This window comes from Mycteria americana, chromosome 21, assembly GCF_035582795.1.
Source record: "Mycteria americana isolate JAX WOST 10 ecotype Jacksonville Zoo and Gardens chromosome 21, USCA_MyAme_1.0, whole genome shotgun sequence".
In the NCBI taxonomy this organism is placed as follows: Eukaryota; Metazoa; Chordata; class Aves; order Ciconiiformes; family Ciconiidae; genus Mycteria; species Mycteria americana.
In genome coordinates this window covers 2,289,629-2,310,045 of record NC_134385.1, presented here as the reverse complement: position 1 = coordinate 2,310,045, position 20,417 = coordinate 2,289,629, and the positions used below count along the sequence as shown (strand labels likewise).

The window sequence follows — 20,417 nt, the reverse complement described above, 5'->3', positions numbered from 1 at the left end:
ACAGAACTCGCGCTACTTCATACAATCCCTTCCAGTAGTATCCAGCAGTGCATTTTCAGGTATGCCTCATTCAAAGGTCAGAAAAGCAACTTTGATACTGTTCTGTAAAAGCAAAGCACCATGTTTTTCCCCGCTGTGTGAACATGGAATACACACATTTACATACTGCATGCAGTAACAGAAATAATCTCCTAAATACAATCTAAAATTAAAAACTATTTCTCATCTCTTATTCTCCAGAGCTGTATTATTTTTCCTCTAAAAATGATTAAAGCAAGATGTCCAATTAATTTTAGGGATGGTGAACAGTATGAGGCACTTGATTTCAATTTCAAATAAACACGTTTGACTGCAACCAAACAGAATCAGCACCTCCCCCCAAAATGCCATATTTTTATATATTCTTTTTCTGAAATAGTACCAACAGCTGTTGTGTGACTACATTTTGCCTCCATTCAGACACATGAAACACACAGACTGTAATCTGGCCAGGTGGGATCTGGCAGCTAACCACAGCCTCCATCCAGCAAAACAGAAATCCTCCGAAAGCCCTGCCGGGTATTAAGCACGTCGCTGCAAGCTGCCTTACGTGGCCGCAGATTCTTCAAGGGGGAATTTGGGACAGGTGCAAAGAGCACTGGAAAACATCGCTGGTAAGAAAGTCTTTGAAAATAAAGCATGGCATCGCTCTAGCTATCACCAAGAGACACAGAAATTTCTAAATTTCTGATGTTTGAGCCAGATGAAGTAAGAGCAACACCAGCAAACTTCACAGATCTTTAATCAGCCTGTCCCACCTGTATAATTATCTCTGATGCATATGCAGACTCATAAGCTCATGAAAGTTTGAGAGAAGCAGCATGGCTAGCCATGCAAACCAAAAAAGCAAGGGAAAAAAGAAGATAACATTTTGGGCTCCATTTTCTGAAAGTGAACCATTTTCTGGAGACAACTTCTCCGGAATCAGCATTTCTGAAGTTGAAAATTTACTGTAACAGAAGTGTGACAGCAGAAGGCTGTGCAAGATAGAGGTTAATCTGGGCTTACAATCCAGGCCTTGCTGAGAGCAGAGCGCATGGAAGGAGCTGAAGACACCAGGGTTGTGGCAAGCACCATGCTGGTAATGGAAAGGAATTTGGGCCACAGTACTATCACCATCTATATTATTATAGCTTAATAGCTTTCAGACTAAGCTGCCTTCCTACGCTCTGTTTTGCCTTATCAAATATGACAAGATTAGCACTACACAAGATGCTGAATTGACAGCTTTGAAGACTGGAGCCTGCTCTCCGCTGGGTGAGGATAAACTGGGCAGAGGCAACAAGAACGTCTTACACTTTTATCCTCAGAAGTGGAGCATGACTGGGACAGAGCAGGCCATGCTAGGAAGGGAAGTTCAGCTGCTGCCGCTTTCTCAGCCTTCAGCGCCTTCCCCCGGAGCCCCCGGCAGGGATAGTGCTGACAGCGGCCATTAGCAACAGGTAAAACTGCCGCAGGGAAGCACTCGAGCGTTCCCAGGAAGGAGAAATGGCGATCCTATATAGTCTCAATATCAGAATACGTATGTACAGTAAACTAATGACTCCAAACCAGGCTAACATTTTTCACTCGGTGAAGACTCCCTTCCCCACATCCCCCAATATCCAAGGCAGCAGATACCCCACTCCAAACACACCCTTTTGTCTCCAGTGGCCACGCAATCAAAGCTAGTGATATTTTCCATCAGAATTTCTTTCTCAGTTAAGTGAGCTGAAATGTTTATTACAATTAAATTCTTCTTGGCAAGAATATATCATAGGACCAGGAACATCTTGCATACAGTGTTCTTCCTAAAATTGGATTAATTTTCTCTAAACATGCCCCACCGTTTTCTGCTCTGGATATTTTGGGCAATTTACATCCTGCTATTCAGTTACCTTGTTTGGCCTTGCTCCTGAAAGACTGGAGACTATAAGCACTCTCCTGTGAGCCTAGAAGTGAGCCATTTTCATTTCAGACAGCCAGCGAGTGATGTTTTAAATTCAGTTCATCCATTTTTCTTAACTGAATTTTGCATCTGAAATTCAGGCGAGTGAAAGGTCCAAACGGTCCACTCTTTGATGGGTGTAATGGACTATGCAACAAAATGAGCAATTATATCCTCTCCTCTCTAAAAACTATTTTAAGAAATGCTACATTCTGCTCCTATTTGAATTTATATAAAATATAAATTTGAGTTAATTCTAATCCCTCCTGTTTAATCTTAGAGCCCCCTTAAGAGCCCAGTCATCTCTCCAGAGTCATGTGCACAAAGAAACTATGAGTCTTGCTTCTGATTTGAAAAGAACCTACTGTAAAGATGAATGGACCTAATGGATTCACTTCCTGCAAGAGGAAAACACACCCGTGACAAAGCGACATTCTGAGCACGCCTCTAACGTATCAGCCGCTAGATACACTGAAAGTGAGTAACGAATCAGGAGACCATAAAAATCAGTATTATCAGCTCTTGCACGGCAGTGGTATGATTTTTCTGCAGGGACAATTGAATAAAACGCAAAGAGGAACAAGAGAGAGACTGCTATTGCCTCCGTAGATTTTCTCATAGGTCCTTCTTGGTCTGGTTCCTTATCCCTACTCCTAATTTTACAATAGTAACATTAATTCAGTTTTCAAAATTATTACAGTTTGACACTTTCCACACTAAAAGACAACAGAAGTAACGAACCCCAGTCTGTCATCGAGCAGGAAGCATACAGTATATATTAAATGCACAGACACCAATCCCCTCCATTCCCACTTCAACGAGTTAGTATATGCTTGTGAATAGAGCACTGGAAGGGAGTGATGCAGTAATGCAGAGGGGAGAGAGGGAAAAGCATTAACACTTTTAAGAGTGACGGAGTTTTAGAGATTACTGGAAAGTCAAATGAAATGTTCAAGGAGATCATTATACAAAGACAGCGTAAGGAGGAGCCATAAAACTTACACACTGATGTCTTCTGGTTATTGTCCTTGCTGGGCATTAGCTTCACCCCTCTGGACTTCAGTTCGATTTGCTTTTTGACTATGGAGACACATTTAAAACAGAGCAAAAGACAAGAAAAAGATTTAGCTAAGCATCAGGGATTATTTAAAAAGAAAGTGAAGCAACAGTTGTACACCACCCACAGTGCAGGATCCCCTGCATCTTTCCCTGACAGCTCAGACAACTCATCCTGACCCCTCAAAACCATTAGGGCCCCCTTTTCATCTGCCTCGTTAGGTCTAGACTAGTGTCTTTGGGGATCTGAGCCAAGCTGACCCAATGGGAATATAAAAATTGGGCACACAACCCTCATTCCTCTGTAACCATGTCATTTTGCTTAACATACTAAAAACGGGAAACAGACAAAAGGGAAGCTCTAAGAAACTTCAGGGGTCCTGAGAGTGAAATGCTGAGTTAGCTTCACCCAGCTTTACTGATGCAGTTATTCCATTAATACATTATACAGTAAAGCCATTCTCTGCTTCTATGGGAGTACAGCACTCAAATGAACACCCCGTAACCTAAAAATTACACACATGATCTGCATAAACAGGAGACTCAAAAAGGCAGTAAATTAGCACAAAAAAGGGCCATATGAAAACCATACTATTGGCAAAGACAAGTGTAAATTTACAGAGCCACTGTTCATAGCCACAGGCACATCAACTACAAAATCTGCATGGTGACTCGACCAGAGGTCCTGCTGTGACCATTCACGTCCCCGCTCTAAACCTCATCCAGAAGATGAGAAAGCACACAAAGGCAGCAACAAGATTTCTATGGAGCCAGCGCCAAGAGAGACCTGCCCTTCATCGCCGTAGGAAAGTTCCCCACCGAGCAGCTATTTGGTATTATCTGGACTTGGCTGTTCCTGAGGTTCTCTCTAGACAAGAGGGGTTTGCACAAAACCCACGCTCTCAAAACCACCTGGCTACTGGGAGAGAGACAGACAAGGGCTTCCTGCAGCACACAGATATTTTTTATGAACACACAGCAGAATTTTTACTGGCATATTTGAAGTTAATGTAGTTAAAGAACAACTTCACAGCAGAAAGCATGATGTCCAAATCACTTTATAGGATCCTTTTTCTGATGAGCCAGTCCTTATCTATGGAGAAAAACAGTCCATCTTCCACTTCAGACTGTTCTTTTCTTGTTCTTTATCTTGTCATACTTTCATCCCTAAATTAGCACATTTCTAAGACAAAGTTGTCAAGAAAAATTACCGATATAACTAACAAGTTTTTTTTAATCATGCTTTTTTGGCTTAAAAAAAGAAATCTGTTTATAACATCTGTTTGCAGAAGCTTCAGACAGGGAGATGTCAAGCATTATTCCTTGAAGCTTACCTAAGGTAGTGCTTTTCTGAGCTAGATGCTAGCTTGGAGCTTTTTGTTCATCGTTTGGTTACAGCTTTTTGCTTTCTCTTTCAATAAAGCAGTTATAACTTCAAACTGAGGTCCACATTAGCTTAAAAAAATATTCATGAAGAAAAGCTTATGCTGCTCATGTCTTTCTTACTAGTATTAGTATCTTTAATCTGTTGGGGGGGGGTTGCCCCCCTTTTTTTTTTTGAGGGGAAAAGTAATTAAAAGTATGCCACTTTCAAAGCAAATCTAACAGACACTTGTTTCTTTTTTACGGTAAATCCACCTGCAAACGCACAAGGAGAAAAGCAGCAGGTCTCAGAATGCCCCAAACAGCCACGTATTCCTCCAGGTCACGGTATGGTAATTCTGGGATACTCGTAGTCTGACCTTGAGGTTTTTAACAAACGCACTGTATCAAGGGACCAAAGAAAGGGCACGGGGCTACAAAAGCTAAAATTTCTGGGCAAGTCTGGAACCTATTTCTGCCTCAACTAGAATAGTGACAGCTTTAAAACGCAAATGAGAGATGAAAGGCTGTACTAAAGGCCACAGGATTGCGGGGCTACCTCACACGCCCTCTTGCCAGTGCACAATGACCACTAACCAGCAATCATTTCAGCTGCGCTCTGGCTCAGGGCAGCAACAGATAAACACCTTGCAGCAAAATACTAGATGGGGAGTGGGAAGAAAGAGTTCACAGGGTCCCTCTGCCAGGCATCCACAGCCTCTTCCCATATAACAGAGGGGGTGACGGCTACCATGATGTTCTGTGCAAAGCCCCCGGCCCCCTTTTGTTCAGCGCAGCGGGAGCAGCCGCCAGCCCGGCTGCACCCACATAAGTGCTCTTCCAGTGGGGAAAGCTAAATTCCCTCTGCCCGCGGAGGCTGCCCCGCTCCCGCAGCCGTGGCCGCCCTGTCCTGCCCCGCAGCGGCCCTGGGAGGACCCGGCAGCGCTGCCCCGAGGCGTTTCCACCCGCGCGCAGGGCAGCACAGCACCGGGGCTGGGGCTCTCCGGCCTCTCGCCGACGCTGCAGCGCAGCACTCGAACTGTCGTCGGGACAAAGCGCTGAGGAGGTCCTGTTCTGCTTGTCCTCCCATAGTGCTGCAGTTAATGATTCCCTGGCGCTTCCCAAGCAAGTACAGGGATAACCTCATAGTCACAACCAATATTGCCTCCCAGTCAATAAAGTACAGTCAAGCCCAAGTATCTCAGGCTAAATTTGAGCTACTGCAGGATGTACAATGGCTCATGACTTTGCAGTATCTGATTCATTGCTCTTTAAAGTGCTTTGGGGCACCACCAGTAACAGAGAAGCTTTATAAAAATCATTTCCATTTTTATATTCTCCGCAACTTCCCTTGCAAGTTACTTTATACAATTACCAGTGAATTCTTCTCCTAGCCACACACAGAAAAGCACAGGTCTGATGATTTCTGCATGATAAAATAAGCCTGCAGCCTTAAAAGGACAAGCAAAGCTTTCCAATCACCAGCGTATGCCCTACACACAGTACTGATGCTGACACTGTGGATGGGATAATGCAACCCTGGGAGGGTCAGCACTTCTCGTCGGGGCACGCTGACTGCTGAACTACAGCAACTTGCATTGATTTTGCAAGGCTGCTGAACATCCCAAAGTCTGGCAGAAGGCAATCGGTACGGAGAGTTCACGACTTCAACGCATCTGGGCCTTGCACACAACTGCAAATTTTTAAAAGGACGCACTAAATAACAGAGGTTCACCCATACTCATTCCTGTCTGCCCGAATCCAGCGAACAGACAGAGCCCCACTCCAAATTTGTGACTAATAGAAAACCTAGCTCCAAAACACCCGACAGTAATGAAAAGAAGCAGCAGAAACCAGACATTCATTACTAAGGACCAATCCTAAAATACAGAGACTAAACTGCATTACCCATGAAGTACATACTCCCCTAATTGCATCATGTCTCTTTCAACAATAATTGATAGAGAGATCACTAGAATACTCTCCTCTTAATCCTTCATTTTGTTTGCGACATGGAGACATAATGATGAAAGTCAAGCTTTACAAATTACTCAATTTAGATTAGAACAAGTCAGAATACAATATCACTTGCTTTTTTGAAAAATAAATAAATAAGAACAATTCTCCTACTCTATGCCCTCAAAAATCCAGTATATAAAAATCTATTTTGTTTATAAATTTGGATGTGGAACAGTACTACAAAGGACTGTGTCAGGATAATTGGATGAACAGAAATTCCTCTGTTTTCTGGAGGGTTTTGCTGCTCACACGTATCTGATAGATCTAATGGAATACTCAGTGTCCTGTCAAATTTGAAAGATGACATTACAAAGCTCTTCCAGCAAGCAGGCAGTCTGGGGTGTTTCTTTTAAACTGTTTCATGTTGCTCTAAACAAGAATTTAAGGAGACATTTATTTATTTTTAATTTGGAAAACAGCATTTCAGCAAAAATCTATTCCATGAACCTCTGTTCCCCTTGCTGGGGGATTGCTATGAAGTACAGACTTGCCTGAATGGCTTTTCTTCCTGCTAGGGTGTTTTAGTATTATCTGGGATACTGCGGCAGGTTGCTTCCAGGGATTCTGACTTGAGTTGGAGGTGAAGAGAAACACCCTCAAATGCAACCATTTTGGAACTCCTCATTTATGCCCTCCAGTAGCTAGCCTAAGCAACAGTTCTTTAGGAGTCAGAGCCTGCAACAAGCACCAGAATTTTCCTGCCGTTGCCTCTGTCTCTGGATTACCCAGGAGACTCAACAGGTTGCACAGCATAAGCCAGAACCCCTTTGCAGCTCAAAGGTGTGATCAAAGATGAAGATTTGCAGAACTGTCAAAAATGAATCATATATATTTATAGATATATACATATCCTTAAAAGCCATTTACGTGGTGCAGTATGTGCAATAGATAGTCCATCAGACCATTATTAAAGGCGACAGGTCTGCTGGTATTCTGCACTGTGCTACGGGCTAAAACTTGCCCACATTTATCTACCTGAGGGCGGAGGACAGAAGGGGAAGGGAATGGGGCGGGGAGATCAATAAAAGATGCAATTATGTGTTGGTAACAATCAGCTAAAAAGCAATTTGGGATGCAACTTACGTAATAAAATATGTGATGAGATGGACTACACCAGCCAGAGCATTATTTAGATCTCTTTAGCATCATTTTAAATTCAGCAGCTTCTTCATTACCTCACTGACAGCACCTCCTCGCTCTGCTGCCAGAGGGGTGACAGGGGATACCTGGCTGGGCTGTCACCTGCCCTGTACGGCACCTTCTGCCTTGTTTCTTACCACCTGCAGGTACACAGCACCTTCCTGGGAAGGCAGGCAGGAGGAGTGGGAGGAAGATAAAAAGATCGATGCACCGATTGCTCTACAGTCCCTTTTATTTGCTTTTACAGGGTGTGGGGAAAAAAAGTGTTTGCAAGACTGCACGATTCACCTTACATAAAAGGGAAAAGGAAAGGGAAAAATATTTTAACTCTCCCTGGAAGGGAACAAATTTACTGTGTTCAACAAAGAAAACCTGTATACAGGCTGATTATATCTGACCTTGCTTTCACATTCATAAAGAGATTTCCAGATTAGGGCATGGATTAGAAAAAGCTGAAATAGAACATACAAAGAAGGCATTCTGCTAAAATTAAGTATCAATGTTAAAAAAGATGGAAGGGAAATTATTTTCTTACAGATTATCAGCAAAGCCAGATGCTGTCTCAGAGGACATAGGATGTTAATAAATGATACATATACATGTCTTTGGCAAACAGGCAACAAACTAGATGCATCCTAACCCTCCTTCCTTCTCTTGGGTCTGCTTCATCTCTACTGCTGAAAAACACATTTTAGTTGCACTACTTTATATGGCATTATATATCCTATTTTGTAGGTATTTATTTACCTCCATTAAAATATTTATGTTCAAACAAGGTTATGTTCCTGTGAAAAGGGTTACGCTGAGTTTTTTGAAGTTGCATTGGCATCTTTAATGTTCTACGGACACAGATTCCACTGACTGCAAATATCCTGCCTTTAAACCTTTGATTTGTTTCTGGTTTTTGTTTAAGTATTGAAATATTCCCTAACAGATGGAAAGAACCTGACAAACTCCACAAAAAACAGCAAGTGTGTGAAGAATGTCAGATTCCCTTTGCCAGCTAGACAGAGGTCCTGCTTCAATGCCATTTCAAGAGCACATTTTTAAGTTCATCTTTTAAACTCAATACACAAAAGCACAGCTCATTATATCTAACAAAACAGTTTCCAAGGAGTGTGCTAGATTAGAACCCCCTGACATTTATCTAATCAGAGGAAATTATAACATTAATCTTTACTTTTCTATTTAAGAAAAAAGGATGATTCAGACAGGTGTTTTAATAAAAAGCAGCAATCATGACAGCAAAGGAAAATGTCATATCAAAAGCCATCAGCTGCATCCAGTCATTTGTGTTATACAGAAAAAACAAAGGTTTTTTTTTCTTATAATTTAAAGTAATTTGTATGTTAAAGGAAAGCAAGGGAAGTTAAGTAACAACAGTGATTCATAAAGCAAAGCCCATGTTGAGGCCATGACAACGCTGCTAAGGCTAAACAAACAGGGAACAAACAGGGCAAGTTTGCAGATTTATCAAAGGAAACTCCTCTCCCTTTCACTCTGTTCCTGGCAGTCTAGGGCTACGGTACTTTCTCCTCAACGTCCTGTTCCTTCCTTTTGAGGAAAGCTCCTGAACTACACTGACACAAACCTCTGGAGGGTGGAGGAGGAACTGGATGTCTTCCCTGCTCCATTATCCCCCTCCCTGATCCTGCCTCCAGAGCCGGCTGCCTGAAGCAATGCTCCACCACTGCACCCACAAAGTCCTTCAAAGTCCTCAGAGAGAATGGTGTAAAACATCCCCAAGGAATCCGCTCAAACCCACCTGTTTTGGTGACCGTTTGGTCCCAGACAGGATGCACTGAACTGCAGTTAGCCATGGTTGCCTACAAAACTCTGAACACAACAGGATCTTTTCTCTGCTTGACTCGTGTGCTGAAGCATTTCCTCTCCCTCAACAGCATCTTAAGATCCCAATCCTGAAATCCATCCTTCAAGAGGTGACCAGTAAACACAGGACAGATTACACCTCATTCAAAACGGGCTCAGTGTAAGCACAGACAGTCACTGTGGGACTCTAGACCACCCTTCGCCTGGCAGCACCCCGTCTGTATTGCCATATCCCACCCAACGCATTCTGCAAAACTGCTGATAAAGGAACATCTACTAACAAAGCATAGACTGCAAATTAATTTTCCCATAGCTCACAAGTGTTTGTACTCCCCACAATTGCCAACAGTAGCTCTCCACATGACAATGCCTAGATACTCAGCTGGAAAATTAATGTTAACAGGATACAGAAGGATCATGCAGGAAGTTAGTTGTAGATTCCTAGGAAAAAAAAGTTTGGCTAAACACACACTGTGACTAGTGAGACTGGGCAGTAAATACTTACCTTGATATTGGGCACTGAACCCCTTCTGCCTGTGGTTGCCATCTGACGTGAAGTGAAGCCGCAGCCAATTTTTACTGCTGATAACCGGGGCAGGCAAATTCATTCCAGTAAACCTGCAAGAAATCAACCAATAACAGCCAAATATTATTCTGTGAATTACACCCCAAATACCTGTCCTTCCAGGTAATCCTCCTCCTACATGAATTTAGGAAATCCTGAACGAGTACGATGTGCTCAAAGAAAGCACCCCACGGTTGTTTCTACGCAGGCATTCCTTGGCTCGTCTTCTCACCTGACGGTTACACATTTGTCATTACAGGGGTTTTCCATTCCTTCCTTCTGAGGCAAAGGGTGCAGGGAGCTGAGCTGGGAACTCACAACATCTGTGGTACCAGACAAACGAAACGGGTCCGGCTGGACGGCCTAGAGGCTCCAGCCTTCTCCTGCACCACAGAGAGTGAGTGGAAGGTACAGAGCAGCTCTGGACTAGAGCAGCTCTACACGGTTCCCCAGAGTAACAGCGCCTCGTAGCTCTGTCACCTTTTGTGTCTTATTGATATCACACAGAAATGACATAAAATCATTTCAGGGGTCACACTACACCTAAGGTATGCAAGATGAGCTTGACACTCAAGCTCGTTCAGTTCCTGTCTTCATATTTGGTTAACGCTGCTAAAAAAAAAAAAAAAAAGGTATGTTTATTTTAACCGAGGAGGAGAAAGGATTGCAAGAACAATTTGCTTTTACTGGAAAAAGCCAGCAAGAAGCAATGATTTATGATCTATCCCAACCTGGATGAGATTACAGCCATCAAACATGAGGTGGAAAGCTCCACAGCCCATTAGTAGTCCTTCAGCAACTGTTCTTGTCATACGTCTTTATACTTTTTTTTTTTTTTTAAAGTATTATGCTGTTTGCTTTATTAAACTCCAGATCATAATTCTTGGCTGACTTGTCACATGTCAAGTCTTAGTCCAGAACAATGTTTACCTAAGTCACAGCACCCTTGAATTGAGGTATATAATGGTAACATTAACCATGGTAAGGAGAACAACAGGACCATGACAAAAGCTATTATGGAATCCTATTATTGTTAATGAAAGCCCATTTAATTTTTAATCATAGACTGTCACTTATTTAAAAATTATTGGCATTCCAATACCTATGCTTTTTTAGATGAAGGTAGAAGGATCCTGGAAATCTATTCCATTCAAAAGGATACTTGAGATTTTATTACTACACATTTTCAACAGCAGAACTGATAGCCCAGAAAATATTTTAAAAGTCCTTCCCTCACCTAACACCTCCAAAGGTGAACTTACCTTTTTCTAAGGCAAACAGGAAGGAGCCAGGATGGTACTTGGCAGCATATTTATTAATGGTAGGTGAACTGCGATGTAATCCTGCTCTACTTGTTAATGAAATAGCAGGGATGATTATGCTCCATAACTAATGCATCTCTGCCACCTACAGTACAGCCTTTAAACCTGGTATTATCTTGTGGCTGAATTCTGCATAATTGTGAAGCATGACTGAAAACATTCTTTACACTATAAAATTGTTTAAGATCGTTCCTGATCATTTCTCTATGGATTATTTTCATCTCAGTTTTGCAGACCTTTTTGAAATACAAGGTGTTATAAAAATGGATTCTATACGGCATTCTGCCATCCTTGGATAACTCAAAGACAGCTGAACCAATTTAATTTGAAACTTTTTCAAATAACTAAGTTCAAACAAACATATTAGGGGCTGGTATCAAACAGGGGATGCCTAAAACTAATTCTGAGAAAGTTACTATGGCTGGTTGTTATGACAACATGTTTAAACTTAATACTCTTACCCCAGAGGCTATTTTATTATTCATTCTGAATCAATAGTCAAACTTCTCATAAATAATCTTTAGGTATGCAGAGCCAAATTTTACTTTCATAACTGTGGAGAGCCAAGTAATTCAATTGCATGAGGTAAGAACTAGAGAACAACAAAATTAACCTGCCTGAATGAGGCAGAATTTCCCTCTGCTGTCCCCCTGCCACCCCCCCCCCCTTTTTTTTTTAATATGCATATCCTTTTGAGAAGCGGATTCAATAGCCTGCAGACTAGTCATCTACTTACACATACACTTCATTTTAGGTATGTGAATAGTCCACTATTAACTTCCAAGGATCCCACATGCATGAAGTGCTAGAATTCTACCAGCTGACTGAATTAACACTTTGAAAATCAATTAGAAAAATTAATGGATTGCACTTCTTGCTACCTTTGCAATAGTGTAAGTAATTACTGAAGGCAAAAGCAGGAGTAGAGGAAAATAATCAATCGTAACCACAGTGCTCTGCACCCACTTTGCACTGCTATAAAGAAATACAGAAGATTTAGGGTGAAGGAAAATGGTTCCCTGAATTTCCCACATGGAAATTTTCATCAGTACCATGTGTCATTTGCTTAAGACATTGACAGCTTTTTGAAAGGACTAAATCAGCCAAGAAATCACTATCAGGTCCTCATTTCCATATACACCACTGCTCAAATTCTCAGCACACAAAAAGACTGTATTCTCTAGGGCTCTAGTCTAACAGACTCCCTTTTTTCCCTTTTATCTTCCTATCCCTTTTATTTCTGAAGTTAAGCAGCTCGTTGTTAACGTCAGGTTGCAGGTTGTGGTATTTGGAGCGAGTTTAGATCCCAGGTCCTGCTGGTCACCGGCACCCAGCTCAGATTTTAGCACTGGAGGAGCAGCTAAGGCACACCAACGACGGCAGCAAAGAGGAAGAAGCTGCTCCCTCTTTCACACACCCCAGGCTAAATCAAAACGTCCCAGAGCAGAGCATCTTTGCCAAGTGTCCGGAATCCTAATGAAATCACCAGGACAAGCACATGGAAACGCACCATGCAACATGTGGAAGTCTGGTTTTAGGAGCTGGGTTGGTTTTTTTTTTAAATTCATTTCAGTTAATAGAATTAATTCAGGAAAATAAAGGCCTCACTTTCCGATTAGCTTAATTGCTTGCAGAGATTTAACTTCAGGCTCTATATCTGCACTGAGCCCCAAGCCCTCTCATACACCCCAAGGAGAGAAATCTCTATACAACGGAAAAGGAATATTTAATCTGTGAACGCTACTGTTCCTCCCAGCCCCACGGCAGGTGTAAACCTACATGTGTGGAGCATCTAATGGAGAAAAACACCAGCCACCCTTTCTTCAGTGCTGAAGGTGGGAACGTGCCAGAAGGTGCATGCTTCAATCCCGAAGCTGCACCCTCTCCTGCTTCACAGGGTTCAGCCAGCAGGCAGGCCACCTCTCACAACCAGAACAAGAGCATCCCGGTCTTCCAATTCCTCTTCTCCAGCTGCCACCACCAAGTCTGCAGGTGGACAACCGAGGGATGAAGGGTTCATTCCCACTGAAATGGATATTGCCCAGCACCAGACTGGATGGGTCAGGGGCAGAAATGTTCTGATAGATAAGAAATAGCATGGCTAGAGCTATGCATTTAATGGAAAACATCATGCTCACCTGCAGTTAACTACTAGCTTTTCACCATAAGGCTCCCACAGGTTTAAAATAATCATTAGGAAGCATTAATGGTTAATTGATAATGGAATATTTAATTACAGATAAACACAGTTGAACTGAAGCAGCTGCATGGTCTTTGAATGCAAATGCCCTGGCTGCTGCTGCTGAATCTCAAATGAAATGGGAAGGATGCTCAGCAGGCAAGAGTCAACAGCAATCACAAAACCCAAAGAAACACCCCAAGTCTCCTGCAGGAGCTACCACCAACCTGTCTATGCATGGGGATAACGCCAGGCAGCACCAATTAGCACTGCCAAACCTGCGGGCAGACTGACAGCAGCCTAAGACAAAAAGGCAGACGATAAAGGCTGCGACAAGCTCTTGGAGAGGATGCTGACTGCGCTGTGACACAGAGTACACAATGTCTGTACCGCCGGCTTCTCAAGGTCACATCATTTTTCTTTATAAACCCAATGCTGCCTTGCTGTCTTCAAGAAAAAGGAGGAGCTACATTGCAGAGACTTAGAAATGCACAGAGCTAATTAAAAGAAGCCGAAACTCCTTTCCACATTCCCCAGCATACTTTTGTACTACATTACGTGCTCTGAATTTTCAGCACCTACCATTAGCCCAATAAATGTTTGAATTTCTAATAGTCCAGTGAGTCATGTAAATAAAAGCCCTTCTCTTTTGGACCTCTGCCACTGTATTTTTCAATATTCCAGACTTCTCTTTCTTTTTTCTTTTTTTTTTTTTTAAGTAAGTCTATTAGCAATTTGCAAAACTTTTCAAGCCTCTGTATGTCCATTTCCCCCTCCTCCCCTTTCTTGCTGCCATCACCAGGAGATATGAATCACTTCATTAAATATTCAGCTTCCTGAATAACAGCAACATGTTAACTGAAATCTAAGGCTTTGGAATGACTAAGTAGCAATATAAGAACTGTTTTTAAAGTAAAATCAATAATCGTTATTCACTGATGGGAATTTGGTACCCATTTTATATTAAGCATCTTTTTAATCCTGGAGTCACTTGGAGAAAGAGATGAACTGACTGCCACCCAAAAATTTAATTTCCACAGCTTTGCCTTTTTGAGTCTGGAGGCGCCCAGAGAGGATGCTGAGGCCAGGAAGGTTGGGCGAGAAACAGGCTCTTTCCTCTGTCTCGCTGGCCTGGTGACTGAGAATTTGAGAACAGCCTTTCTCTGAATGTCATTTCACCCATATCTCCAGTCGAGTCCCACAAGGACCATGTTTTCGTACACTTTGGCTTGTGCTCTACCCACGAGAGGCCTTTGAAAGCAAGAGTTACCATTTGGACCACACTGAATACTTCGCATGAGAAAGAACCTGTTAGACGATGCCTAACAGTTCAGGCCCTATTAAGATATTGAATAAATCTGATCAAGTTTCGAGTGCCTTCCACACCAATGTCAAGCAACCAGTGCACAGAAATCAGCGCTCAGAAAGCATAGGAACACTTGTAATTGCCTGAAGAGCATTTAACAGCCTCAGAAAAACTCAATGATAGTGAGGATTTAAAAATATTTTTTTTCTTGATGTCTAAGCCTGACTTATCTTCTCCTGCAATTTAAGCTCATCTTATGCACAGTGGATAGAGAACAGATTTTAGCTTTTTACTTCACGGTTCTCTGTGATACAGAGACATCAAATCTATGTTTCCAGCACACATGCGGGGAGCTTTGAGGACAGCAGGCTCCTGGCTCCCGTGGCCATCTCCACAGGTAAATACTCCAGAACAACGGGAAGAGCGAGCTTCCGTCCTGCTCCTGCACAGACGGAAGGCTTTGAACGTGAACAACCAGTTTAATCTTAGCTCTTCTCTGCACAAAGAGAAAAAACACTGCTCTAGGGGCAGCTGGGTCATTTTGTGGTTGAATGAGGTCAGTGGAACAGTTTATCTACTTACATTTGTGATCAGAATGCAAGTCCCAGCTGTTTGGTGTATCAACATGGCAGAGAGGACTACCTTGGGAGAGGCCCAGAATACACAGAAGACAAGAATTCACGTTGTGATCGCAAGTTTGAAAAGAGCTAGAGAGAAATAAGAGCGTGCCAGGCACTTTTTGCTGTTTCCAAGTAGATTAATCTGCTGCGGAAACAGGCCTGCTGCACTATGTGAAGGTTTCCTTCTGCTGTACCAGGCATTAGATTTATTTACCTTTCTGGCCATCTTAACCTCCAGGAAAACAAACCAACCAACCCACCCAAAAAACCAAAACCCCGCAGATACTCAGCTGTAACTCCCAGCGTGCTCCTTAGCCAGTTGTTTCCCCTGCTAGCAGGTAGCCGCGAGCCCGTTCTTCTTGCTCAAGCAGAAAGACCTGCAGCATTTGCAGAATTTCACTCCGAATCCTCGCCCTATCCCCAGCCCCCCCACCCTGAACACTGTCTGCAAGTTTAGATGGCCTGTGAAAAATGCATCTCTTAAGTAACTGATTTTATCCCAAATGCTTTCCAATATTGTTTTTAACCAGAGCATTAAGGCATTTTTTTCTTAAGTGAAACTGAAGCCTCCACGTTAAATGCGGCTCCTCCAATACCTTTATTGCATTACACAGAAAGGTTAATGGTATCAAAACTCCTCTTTTGAGCAAAAGCAGTGAAGTGTGGTTTTCTCCACTAAACTATTTTCTTTATTTCTTTTCTTGCTCTTGTATTTCACATTGGATTCAGGCATTAAATATTTATACCATTCATTCAGCCATTCCTCCCTTGGCACAATTAGTATTACTGTACATGGACGGCACTGATTAATCTGCATTCACACACCATTATCTATTTACAATCCCAATTCCTGCTTTAATGTGGTTCCACATGGAAAGAAAAAAGGAAAAAAAAAAAATCAATAAAATGTCAAAATGAGCTAGAAGCACTAGAATAGTGGAGGAAGATATTTGCAGACAGAACATCCAATTTTAACCACCCTGAAATTTGATTAGCATGAATTTGACCGCAGTACTTCTTAAAGAACCCAAACGCAATGAGCAATTCATTGCGTGGATACTACACGAACCGACTGTAGGAGAGCGGGGAGTCAAAGGTCACAACTAAAGGTAAGAACTCCACTTGAAATCGCATTATGTCAAGTGCGTTACTTTGAGATAATGGATTTAAGCATGAACTTGAAGGTATGCGTGTGCCCTGGTGCTGTCCAGAATCAGGATGGAGTCAAACACCAGCTTCAGTGAGCCCAAACAGATAAAAGAAAGGAACATCACTGGGGCTGCTTTTTTTTTTTTTTTTTTTTTTTTTTTGACTGTTCTTGTTTTGGTTTATCTTTTAACAGAGAACAAGCTGAGCCTCAGAGAGGAGGTTACACTTCCAAGGTCACACCAACACTAGCTCAGGACAGGGAGTTGCACTCCAAGCTTTCAAGATTCAGAGAAAATTTTTCTGAGAGAACATTTAATAACTGGCACCTCTGAGACCTTCTTGGGACTTGGACTCAGCAATGGCTTGTGTCAGACACGAGCAATACGCGACTTGCGAAGGGTTGCGTTCAGTCCGACAGTCTCCATGCCTCCCCTTTGGCAAGTATGTACAATCCCAGACCTCTGCATTTCACCGGTACCCGGAATTAATGCCTCCCACCCGAGCACAGCTGAGACGCCGTGGGGGAGGCCAGCCATCAGAGAGGAGACCACGGGAGCTGCCAGCCTGCGTGCGGCATACGCTGCATACCCTCCTCCCTTTCACTTGGTTAACTGCAAATTCAATGGCAACTCCGCAGCACTTCCCCTTGCGCAAGGGCTAACACGAATTTCAAAGTGTTGCATTTTCCAGCCAGCTCCTAACTTTAGAATAAAGACGTTAACAGCAACTGGTCTTGCTTACAGCCTGTCAGGGGACCATGAATCCTCGATTTGTATGGGCATGTCCAAGCACAAGCCCTTGCAAGAAAAGTGCAGCATTGCTGCGCTGTTCACGCTCTTACCGAAAAGGACTCAAGATCAGCCTTTAGCTCTGTGCTCCTACAACACTGCGCAGCAGGCTTCTCGCTTCCCAGCTAGCATTTCTCAGCAGCAGAGTACAAGGCAACTCTTTATTTAATCTCTCTTTTTACATCCCCTTGGGACATGCACGTCTAGCTACACGCCTGCCGATAATCAATAACATCAGCCAGTCCGTGGCAGACACTGGGTTCTCCTGGAGTCTCCAACACTTAGGGTGAGCTTACTTGACATTGGACCTTCCCAGAGCACATCTCCACCTTTCCCTGCTGTGGCTGGATTTTAACACTAACCCCAAATGAGACCCACTTTAGTCCATGTGGCTGTCTGCAAGGAGGAGGAGGTGATGTTTCAGCAGCGTTTCCATGGCAGGATAAAGCAGTCACAGGAAGCTTAACACTACCTGACAGTCACAGTCAATAGGAGATTTAAAAAGAAGAGCGTGCGCTCCTGGAGCCTTAGCAGAACAAGAGAAAAACATACACAAACTGCTTAATTCTGGAGCTAGAGATGGTCAGTTTAACCAAAACTGTTCAGGGTACAGAACCGACACCATCCCAAGCCCCAGCACCCCCAGCGCTGCTTTGCAGCTCTACCACATCAGCCTTGACGGAGACTTCCATTTCCTCACGGTCTTTATTACACTGAAGCATTCTGACTATTCAGAGATTAATTTTCCTTTCAGTACATCTAGGGGCCATATTGCAGAAGCTCTTCGTATCTCTGTGTATTATTATTCACTTCACCTGTATTTTTAACTTTTCATCCAAACCTCTACTCAAATTATCATGAGAGCTGTACCATTAATTCTGAACATCTTATTTCAGCATGTCTACTCTCTTAAACAAAGTATACTTAAGCACCTCTAGACCTCATTTTTCAGTCGCAAGAGACATCCCATCACAATGGACTTTTACAAGGAAAATGAATAATTAGATCAAGTTATTGTTCCTTGCTAAATGCTGTAGGGATGGAAAGAACACACCTGCATCTTAAGTCATTTCAGAAGCACAGTTACACGAGCCTAGAAGATGCTCAGAAAAGGCAGCAAGAGATCCGCTTCCCACGTCACCCCATGCCTTTGCAAGTGTCAGCCCGTTGACATGTAAATCCCTAGGGACTCCTGACTATGGAGCAGCCTGCAAAAAAAGCAGTCCGCGAACACTGAAAATGGGCTTCTTTGACCAGTCAGGCTTGCGTCTTGTCATCAAATGAAGTACTTATCCCCTCAGAGGAGGGGATCCAAAGTTGTTTCCACCATCAGCACATTTTTAAGACCCACAGTGGGGCTCACGGGCCATCTTAAGCCCAGGGACAGATTTAAACAGAGTTGTTTTCTGCAAGAGAGGCAATACTCTCCTCCTTTTCCAAAAGGAATGAAAACTTGCTTAAGAGGATGGGTTACTTTAGAAATGAAACTTCTTGGCATGTTCAGACATACCATGACCCTACAACCTCCAGTGAACCTGGTGACACCAGACCAGCTCGTGATTATTGGAAATGACAGAATATGAGAGCTCTGCTCAAAATCAATCCAGTCCAGGAAATGCCACCATTACTGACTCAGGACTGTAGTACTGAAAATGAAAGAATTCTTCTGATTCGGATATCACCTCAGCCTTAGTTCCTGGATGCAGCTTAAGGGTAAATCCTCTCCTGATGTAACTAGGTCACAGCACTTTTGACCTCAAACCCTCCACCACCTTCTTGTTTTCTCTCAGTGGAGCTACACTGATCTTTTAACAACAGAATTCAGCTTTAGCTCTAAGAGCAACAAATCACTCCCAAAGCCTTCCAGTTACAGCGATACCTGCCTTTGCTCCTTCCAAAAGCTGGCGCTGGAAGGGAAATCTGATTAGTTTATCACTCACAGCTTGCTTACTTCCCCCCCCCCCCCCCCTTTTTTTGCATTCCATTGAAAGATGAAAGTGTTTCCATGCAGCAGCAAAACTTCAGTCATTGACATCAACTTTAATTACTGCCTGCTCCCAGATAAATTTGCTGGCTAAAACCAAATCAGTACTTTTTTTTTTTCCCCCCCCAGGAACCTTTATAGTTAAGCTCTTAATTCTTCATTTTTTAAGTGACATTTCCCCAGCTCATCTTTAAAAGAGTGTAAACCAAATCCTTGGCTGATTCGAGTTGATGTAGTTCCATTGGAGACAAAGCCAAACTAATTTACACTGTACAGGGGATCTGACAATCTAATTTCTCTGCCGTTTTCCTTAACCTATGAAGTGTTTCAAAGTTATTTCAGTCTCTCATTAGTTTGAACTTTCTTGGATCTCTATGCTAGATTAATTATGGTCACTTTAATGAAAGAAGTGATTCATTAGTCCACCTGCATTTCTGAAACTGTCACAACAGAGCAATTCAACAGGTAAGATGGTCTCTGAGGAATTCTTATTAAATTTAGAAGCTATTTATGCACATACCTACCCACTACAGATCACTGGTTTCTTACATTTAATATATAGAGACAGAGTATTACATATATATACACACATATGCATATATATATGCACATGTAGATATAGAAAAGCAAATGGCTCATCTTGCAGGCAAATACTTGGTTTTCAAGGCATTAATAGAATTTAAATTTTCACTTTTAGAGTAAAATCCACTTCAGCCTGAAGGCACAACTTTACATGCCACTTGCTGCAGCAATGAGCAAAATGCAGATGGTGCAGAAAGGTAATTGTAAAGCACTCAAGTTGGCCGTGAACAGAAAACTAGTCTTCAGTCTTCACCGTAATGCACCTAAAGCCACATTACAGCTTCAACTGCAAAATGTTACTCAGGTCATACATAAGGTTTAAACTTCAAAGCTGAAGATGTCTGAATAATTCTAAAATCTTTCAGAAGAGACATACCCGATGATACAGTCTGGAGGAGGGAGGGATTTCTCTGCTCCGCCACAGACTAAACCGAGGGACAAATTCCAGAATACAGACTTTCTCTGTACACCGGGCTGGGAGAGCCACATCCCAGAGGCATGAAAAATTCCCACTCTTCGTTGCTGTGGACCCTCCGGGAGTGGGTCACC

The 20,417-nt window shown here is 42.7% G+C and overlaps 1 protein-coding gene across 1 annotated transcript in view; it reads right to left on the bottom strand.

The window, feature by feature from the left end:
- Window positions 1-20,417, bottom strand: part of CSMD2 (CUB and Sushi multiple domains 2) — a 315,212-nt gene that overhangs the window by 162,728 nt on the left and 132,067 nt on the right. Inside the window, 2 exon segments of the mRNA XM_075522188.1 lie at window positions 2,969-3,046; window positions 9,879-9,991. Of these exon segments, the coding sequence (XP_075378303.1) occupies window positions 2,969-3,046; window positions 9,879-9,991 (191 nt within the window).